At 33.1% G+C, this 9,724-nt stretch overlaps 1 protein-coding gene and 1 pseudogene across 1 annotated transcript in view; both read left to right on the forward strand.

Moving 5' to 3' along the window:
- Positions 1-263: 263 nt before the first annotated feature.
- LOC145258039 (sodium- and chloride-dependent glycine transporter 1-like) overlaps positions 264-9,724 on the forward strand; it is a 36,839-nt gene continuing 27,378 nt past the window's right edge. The window contains exons 1-2 of the mRNA XM_080115763.1: positions 264-422; positions 5,918-6,049. Of these exons, the coding sequence (XP_079971889.1) occupies positions 293-422; positions 5,918-6,049 (262 nt within the window). The 5' untranslated portion in view covers positions 264-292. The remainder of the gene's footprint in view (positions 423-5,917; positions 6,050-9,724) is intronic.
- Positions 6,271-6,388, forward strand: LOC145258365 (5S ribosomal RNA; annotated as a pseudogene).

Consider the following 9,724-nt stretch of genomic DNA (forward strand, 5'->3'; position numbering starts at 1 on the left):
TTAATTACTAAGAACAGATTGGCTTTCTCGCCATATTTTATGGATAAACGATTTCTTCTTAATGTTAGAGAGGAATCTATCTCCAATCGTACGCTTATTTATTTAGAATAGAACAAAACTGTATTTAAGATATTCAAAATTCTCATGTATGCATAAGAATGGGTTAAGATGACAAATTAATAAGATTGGACATGCTTTATCTCAGGGTTTATAATCAGACACAACATTCACATTTGTAAGATAAACCACGGTAAATACTTCACTTTTATTATTTTTTTGTTTTCTTGCAGTCATGGCTAAGGGAAATTTTCAACGAGAAAAATGGAGCAACTGGCTGGATTTTTTCTTTTCCCTCCTTGGTTACATGGTCGGCTTGGGTAATATCTGGCGATTTCCATACCTTTGCTACAAGAATGGAGGAGGTAAGTTCGTTTTGTTTTTTTGTTTTTTTTTTGTTTTTTGTTAATTTTAAAAAAATTCTTTTTACTTATTTAGAAACAATATCAAAATATGCTTTCAATTGCTGTATGAAAGAAATTATTGGAAATTTATTAAACAAACAGAATTGAAAAAGGAAATAAAGCCCCATTTTCATTTCCGGAGTGACGTCATTGAAGAGTTCGAATGAAGGGATATATTTTATAATTGACTATTCGTATTATTAAGAGTTTATATGCTTCAAATTTGTATTAGGGAATGAATTATTGAATAATTGTTAAATAGTACACAAATTATTACTAGGGCTATGACAACAGCATATTCTTTTCATTTTTTGGACTCTCGAGTATATATCCGACACAGTAAGACACAATTAATCAACTGAAAACCACATCACTCTACATAACAACATATAAAATATCAATGGATATATACCTGCGAATCAAAACAAGGAAAAGAATATGCTGTTGTCATAGCTCTAATTATTACACATGCCGGATTTTTTATAAAACGCAGCCGAATGAAATCAAGTCTTTAAACATGAGCCGAAGAAAAATCCTACAGTTTGGAAACCCACCCACATACAACTAGGTACACAAAAGATTAAGAGAAATCGGATCACTTCAGGGGGAAAAATCCTTTCGATCCCAATCGATTACCTATCATCTTCTCTGCGAATAAATATCCGAATATTCCATTAAAGTTCTCCTTTACGTCTTAAAGTAACTTGAGTTAGTAAAGAAATTTAGAATGTACTTTTCCTCTCCCTAAATTGACCATTAAAATGTGTTTTAGCATATCTTTCTTGTGGTCTCTTGGTCTTACTGGATTCTAGGAAGAATTTGTCTAGTCTCGTGGAGTATCCAGCTTCGTGCTGTTACTTGAGGTAACATCACTTCTTCATTCCTCGTAAAAATCAGTGTTTGTTAGATCTTACTTGCGCCGCGAATATTGCATTATTTTGAATATTTAGTCAGAGTTTACTTGTAGGGGGAAGTATTCCTATGTCAGATTGTCCAGGGAGACCTTAGACATTTAACATTCGAGTGTCTAGTACGCATTCAAGTTTTGTTCATAAATGTGCTGTTTTGTTTGTGCTGATCTAGCTGTATTTTAAAGTCTTTTTTTCTTCCTTGGCTTTCCTCTCCCACAGCATCATTTGTTCTAACGCCGAATGTTAATTGTAACAATTCTTTTATTCTTCATTTACCGCATTTGTCACCTTACATTATGTTTTCTACTTCCATCTAAAAGTTTTTGTTCTTGTTCTTATGGTTTCTTGGGTACCGTTTCTTCTTTATCCGTCGTTATACTCCTTTGCCATCATTTAAAAAAAAAATCACATTTGCTCTTTTTTATTGTTTTGATTTGGGAGTTCAATTTTCTTTCGCATCCAGACTTCGTTGATCCACTTTTTGTCTGGGATTTCGTCTTGTTAGTATCAAGTTGATTCTAGCATCGATCATGTTGTTCGAGGCTATAATATTTCCTGTTAAGTTATCGAGATATCTTTGTTAGAAAATACCAAGGTATCAAGCAGTAGAATGATGGATATTTATGGAGTACAATATCAACAGAGAAACAAAGAGGACATTTTGATTTTGTGTGAGAAAAGCCTGTTAACCTCTCTGCTTTTTCTTTTAGTTCAGTGCTGGGACGATTAATTGGAATCGTTATCGAGAATCCAAAATATCGAAACTTTTTAAAGTATCGGAATCGAGTTTGTTACCCTTTCCTGTTTCTTTATTTACTTTCTCCCCATATTTTCTTCTTTTTTTTTAACCTTTATTCGCCATACATTTAATTTCTACTCCTTTTTCTATGGGTTTCTGTAGTTCATGCAGTTTCATTATAATGTTCTATATTTTTATGTATGAATTTTGACTGAGGGGCTGGATGCCGACAGGGCCCCTCATGTCTGAGATCAACGGGGCACCTGCCGACCATGATGGTCAGAATGTCTGATGGATATTTAATAATTTGGTGTATGTGGCAGAATCAGACTCAGGATTAATTTCCTGGTAGTGTCTTTACTTCACAAATATGAGAAATAACGATGAACTATTTTTTTTTTAAACAAAACATAAACAAATAGTAATTCATACTAAAAATAATACTTACATATCTTTACAATAAATATTTTAAAAACTTCCATTTTCGGAAATATTTTTGAGGAAGAGAAATTATTTTGTCAGTATTTCAATTATGTAGTCAAACTGGATGTTAACAGGCGTCTCAACGCTTACATATATATAATATCAATGTCGGGGAGTTTTCTTTTTTTAATCCTAACGTCAAGTCGCAGTCTCTGCAAAAACATGTACCACTGTCGCTTTCAGTTCAATAGAAGAGAGGCGGCCTTTTCTGTCCGCATTTCTACTTCGTGGAAAATTTTACCAAAGAAGGTGATGGCAATAAATTCCATATCCAGGTTTAAAGTGTCCTTGGAGGAATATTCTGACTATATGAGGATGTAAATATCTTTTACTTGTATCTTTTCATGACTTGTTGCACTTTAGGCCAGGAGTCTCCAAAGTCTTCGAACGGGAGGAATATTGCTGACTTTTTAAAGCCACGCGGCAAAAACAATAATAAAAAAAGGACATGATCGAATTTAATACTGTTTTGCTCCTTAGCTTTTATTTTTAATGAAACTGCTTCTCAAAAACCTTTTAAATCATTTACTGAACAAAAAGAAAAAAACACACCACATTATTTTCACACATTTACATTTTAAATAAAAATTCCTGAATATGTTTACGCTTTCCATAAGAGCTCCATGGGCCGGATTAAAGACTTTGGCTGGCCAGATGCGGGTTGCGAGCCATAGTTTGAAGACGCCTGTCTTGGGCAAATAAAATTGCTAAAACGTAAATCTTCATTTTGTTCGTCATCTTATTTTTGGATGCGGAAAATTTGCCTGTATTTCGTTATGAGATTTCGTCTAAGTATTTTTATAATAATAATAATAATAATAATAATAATAATAATAATAATAATAATAATAATAATTATTATTATTATTATTATTATTATTATTATCATTATTATTCATTTTTATTATGATTATTATTATTATTAATAGTAGTAGTTTATTATTATTATTATTAGTAGTGGTAGTAGTAGTTGTAGTAGTAGTTTCATTATCAGTATTATTATTATTCATTTTTATTATGATTATTATTATTACTATTATTATTAGATTTATTGTTATTATTATTATTCATTTCTAATATTATTATTCACTTTATTATTATTATTATTGTTACTATTATTATTATTATTATTATTATTATTGATTTTTGCTATGATTATTAATTATTATTAGTAGTATTTTTATTATTAGTAGTAGCAGAAGTAGTTGTAGTAGTAATTTCATTATTATTATTATTATTATTCATTTTTATTATGATTATTATTATTACTATTATTATTAGTTTTATTATTATTATTATTCATTTTTAATATTATTATTATTCTTTTTATTATTATTATTACTAATATTATTAGTTTTATTATTATTATTCATTAATTTTATTATTATTAGTTATATTGTTATTATTAGTTTTATTATTATTTATTATTATTTATAATTAGATTAGTTTTATTATTATTAATATTATTATTATCATTATTATTATTGTTATCAATACTATTATACTCATAATCATTATTATTATTATTACTAGTATTATTAGTATTATTATTATGAGAATAATTATTCATTATTATTATTAGTAGTAGTATTAGTTTTATTATTATTATTCATTATTATTGTAATTATTACTATTATTATTAGTTTTATTATTATTATTATTCATTCTTATCATCATTATTAGTTTTATTATTATTACTATTATTATTAGTTTTATTATTATTATTATTAGTTTATTATTATTATTAGTTTTATTATTATTATTTATTAGTTCTATTATTATTAATAATAATTAGTTTTATTATTATTCGTTTTATTATCATTATTATTATTATTATTATCGACATTATTATTAATATTATCATTATTATTCATAATTGTTTTTATTTTTATTATTAATATTATCATTATTATTAATATTATTATTATTAATATTAATATTATTATCATTATTATCATCATTATCGTTATTATTATTATTATTATTATTATTATTATTATTATTATTATTATTATTATTATTATCGGGCCACTAGTTCTCCTGTACGTTATCATCAGCGGTTGCTCACTGTAAATAACCAGTGGTGTTCCGTGGAATATGAGTAACAGGAAGTCTCCATGAATTTCACAGATTTCATGCATTCTTCAACTAAATATTTCTTCATTAGAGGAATTGTTGCAAATTTTGAGATTAATATCACAATGTTATTGTTAACCTCATCCAAAACACGTATAAGCAATATATATTAAAAGAGAGTTTTCACTCGTTATATGTTAGCTATTAATCCATCCCCATTTTTTATATCAAGGTCATTCTACTATCAGTAAAAACTAGAATCAACAACATATTCGCTAATGAACAAATGTTTAATAACATTACTAACAGATATAACACTTTATAACGCAGTGGCTATAATAAACGTTAAAGTTAAATATAATGACAGAAATAATAAATGTTAAAGTTAAATATAATGACAGAAATGATATATGTATCAAAAGAAAAAAAAGAAATCAAAGAACTATTTGGTTTACACACCCGTTTAATCAGTACGATAAATACAAAAATTGATTATATATTTCTTAATCCATCCGTCAATATCCATCCATCCATTCATATTCATCCATCCATCCATTAATCCATCAATCCATCCATCAATCCATCCATCCATCTATCCATCTATTCATATTCATCCATCCATCCATCAATCCATCCATCCATCCATCAATCCATCAATCCATTCATCCATTCATCCATCCATATCCATCCATCCATATCCATCCATTAATATTCATCCATCCATCCATCTCCATCCATTCATATCAATCCATCCCTCAATCCATTCATTCATCCATCCATCCATCCATCCATATCCATCCATTCATATTCATCCATCCATCCATCCATCCACCATCCATCCATCCATCCATCCACCATCCATCCATCCATCCATCCGTCCATATCCATCCATTCATATCCATCCATCAATCCATTCATCCATCCATCAATCCTTATCCATCAATTCATATTCATCCATCCATCCATCCATTCATATTCATCCATCCATCAATCCATCCATCCATCCATCCATCCATCAATCCATTCATCCATCCATCCACCCATATCTATCCATTCATATTCATCCATCCATCAATCCATCCATACATCTATCCATATCCATCCATATACATCCATTCATATTCCTCCATCCATCCATCCATCCCTATCCATTCATATCCATCCATTCATATCCATCCATCCATCCATCCATGCGTCCATCCGAAGAATATTAAACATGTTTGTGCTTTGTTTCATTTCTCCAACAGGTGCCTTCTTGGTCCCTTATTTCACCTTTTTGTTCATTGCTGCTGTTCCACTGATGTTTATGGAGTTATCGTATTCACAGTATTGTAATTTTGGAGTCGTTAAAGTTTGGGTTATGTGCCCTTTTTTTAAAGGTCAGTTTATAATTTTCATTTTACCTTTTTTGTAACCCCGAAAAATTTAATTCTCAAAGAATCCGTTTAACCCAAGCTTGTTTCAAAACAAAATGTAGTTATTTGGAGAATGGAGAAGTGAGTGACGGATAGGAGGGCAGAAATTAACGGAGGTACACAGAACCGCATGAATCCTTGAAGAAAGAAAAAAAATCCCTGTTTTCAGCTAATAGTACAAGCAGGCGTACAGCATAATCACGTTGACATACTGGTTTCCATTAAATCACCGAAGTTAAGCTACGTTGAACCTGATCAGTACTAAAATGGGCGATTATTTGGGAATTCCAGGTGCTGTATGCCCTCTTCGCTTTTCTCAGCAAATTTTTCAGTCGTCCTGGACTCAAGCAGTGTCGATTCAGGAGAGGTGTGGTGAAGATTGCGCAACCCTTGCTTCACAATTACACCCGCAGCTACCCTTAAAAGGAGTTATCAATTGTCTATCAAGACTGAAGGAAGATATGGACAAGCAGGCGATAATGAAACATGGTCGCTCTCCGAAGAGCTCCGGTAAGGCTGGAGTCGGTTGCCGACAATGTAGCTAGATGTTATCTATCTGTCTATGCATCTGTGTCTCTCCTATTCTCTTCCCCCGAAAGATAATCCACATTTGTTACAGTAAAGAGATCCCTAGCCCTATTTGTGAATGTTCCAACTTGTGTGTATTGGTAAACTTCTCCTAAAAACTAAACATCGACGTCCAAGTGACTGCAACAGAGGATTAACAACCGGTCTATAAAGGTTTACACCACCAGGAACCGGAACTTCTACGAAGTGTCGGATACAGCTATTATGTTGCTAAAAAGATTTACTTATATTTAAGCGATGGACTATTTACATTACCTGCTTCTTACTCGGATGTTGGTTAGCGACATTTATTTTTGAGTGAGATTAAAGAAAAGATTAAAATGTACTGCTTTTGAATAAAGAGATTGAAATCACAGTCTTCAGGTTTGTATGTTTAATACATTCGTCTCCATTTTCAATCATCTTTCAGAATAGCCCTTCATTGTTTCCTGTTATAAGATGTTCGGTAGTGATCAGATTGACAGACTGACGAAACACACACAGATCACGATTATTGCTAAAAAAAATAGATGCAAATTAAATTAGTTTTCTTCTTTCTAACGACGTCTAACATAACTGAGGTTCCGGAGGGCGTGGTCAGTAATTTGTTTTGCTTGAGTTATCGGAGAATTTCAGCATCCGATCCGTGGTCACTTATCGTATTGCTTCGGATATCGCTTTTATCTTATTTATTTGATTGCTCGCAACACAAAACAGCGAAAGATTGTGATACTATCGACGAATTAACAAAGAAGAGAAAAGAATATAATAAAAAAAGAAAATGGGTCTATCAGCAGAAAAATGGAGAGGAAGTTATTCACTAGGGTAAACAAAAAGGAAGCAAAAAATGGGATTGTTGGTCAAGGTGTGGTGGTAATTTCGGACAAAAGGACCGGACGATGGGTAATTTATAGTTATTTTACCGACAGTTCTAGGTGTTTGATGATAGATTTTGCAACAGTTAGGGTTGACGGCAGTTAGTGTTGACGAGAGTTGTGAGTTGGACACAGTAAATCGAAGGTCAGAGCTCGAAGCAGATAGGGAAATGAATTGATCAACCGATGATAAAGAGGCCTCGGTAAATGATAACTAAGATATGGATCATAGCGTGTATAGGGTCGATGTCACACACACACACACACACACACACACACACACACACACACACACACACACACACACACACACACACACACGTGCACGCACCGAGAGTGCAACTGTTATTTGCATAATATGTCGCAGTGTGTTTTATTTCATTTTAATTTTATATTTTTGAACCCGTACACGGCCCCATCAACAACAGCTAATGTGAGAAATGACGACACGGCCGAAAGAGAAGAAAAATAAAATAAAAATAAAATGGAAAGAGAGAAAAAAAAAAGACTGGCAGTGTTACAACGCACGAAAGTCTTTTTTTTTTTCCTTTCTTTCCTCAACTTGCAATAAATTCTCGTGTATTCGATATTATCTCCCACCGTTTGTTCTCGTTATAAGCTGTCCAACAAAATCTCAACTGAACTCTCCTGCTCTAGAATTCGTCTCATTTAACAGTTACCAATTGTGTACATATGCAAATTAGTGGCATACGTTCACCAATGAGCGACCTACAAAATTATGCTTGTCTTTTCTTTTCTACATTTTCTGCTGTCATTTTACAGCTTAAGCAAACACGATGTCGTTTGCGATAGTGATGATTTCTATTACACCCTCCCCCTCCTGATATCACTATCACATAAATAGCAGAGAGATGCTGATCGCCTTCGACGTATACTTCTTTGTGGAATTGGGGGTGTCATTTCCTCGTTTCCATCTTCCTCATCATTACCGTCATCGCCACCGGCACGTTCCAGAATTTCCACTTCTGATTCGGTAAACAGCATTTCTGAGCTCATTCGATGGGGCAGCAGAGGATCATGGTCATCCTGGAATTTTACGTTTTCTTCCTCATTGTCATTATGTTTTCATTAACGTAGATGTCATCAATGTAAGCTGAAGTAGCTTTCACTGTGGTCTCATCTTGCATAAAAACAGTTTTAATGATATTAATGTCATTATTAAGGCTGCTACGTTTAGGCCAATACCTAAGCGTATCAAACAGTGTCGTTTTCTCTTGATTATCCCTGTCTGAAATGGGTACAGATTTATGGACCCGTATCTATAAGTAGGTTCTCTTCAAAACCAGTACTGCTATATTACTTCCTTTCTGACGCCACTGTCGTAGTTTAGCAGCGCACACGTCTGCCTTCCCGGTAAATGCATTGACATGCTGATTCAATTCTCAATAATCCATCACGGGTTGAATTTTGTGTTTAGTCGGTTGCTCAATAGCCATGTGCGGCATTAATCTTTTATGTGGTTCTAAACGTTCTTGTGCGTATGGTATTAACCAGCCGTTATCTATCCACAGCTGAAGTTCTTCGTATGCAGCCCGATTCTTGTTAGAAACTGCGTACTCTGGAATGGTACTGCATAACCGATCTGGCGATTCGATCACGGTCCATTTCTACCTCGCAGTCCAGGCCCTTTCTTTGTCGTTAAACGTAGCAGAGATATCCTTTTCCTAAATATAAATAGCTGCACATACTTCTTTCTCTCTACCAAGCGTTATACCTTCGCTTGCTTTCTCAATGCAGATTGTGGCAGTCCCTATATCACGACATGCTTGGGATAAGCTATTAATGGTTATAGCCTCCACTTTTTGCTTCCTCCATGTCCGACAGCGATTTGCGCTAACTATAGACCGGGAACATCCTTGCTTTTCGGTTATTTCCCTTTATAACAGCATCTAAAACTAACCTTCTATCTTTACATCATAAGCACTCTGATCCCCGTCTGGCATCAATTGAAATGAATGACTCTCGTCTTATGGAGGTTCCATGTTTTGACAAGCTTCTAGGTTTGTCCTTTACTTCTTATTTGAGATCGAATGTACATCAAATCTGTTGCCAAGTCTGCTGAAAAATCGTGGGATCGTTACACCGCTCCAGTAGATATCTCACTGCTGATACACTTCTCTATCTGTATGAGAGCCAAGTACATCCAATGATGGAGTACTGTTGCAGGAGCTGCTAG

The sequence above is a fragment of the Euprymna scolopes genome, chromosome 33, assembly GCF_053919585.1.
Source record: "Euprymna scolopes isolate OS-2025 chromosome 33, ASM5391958v1, whole genome shotgun sequence".
In the NCBI taxonomy this organism is placed as follows: domain Eukaryota; kingdom Metazoa; phylum Mollusca; class Cephalopoda; order Sepiida; family Sepiolidae; genus Euprymna; species Euprymna scolopes.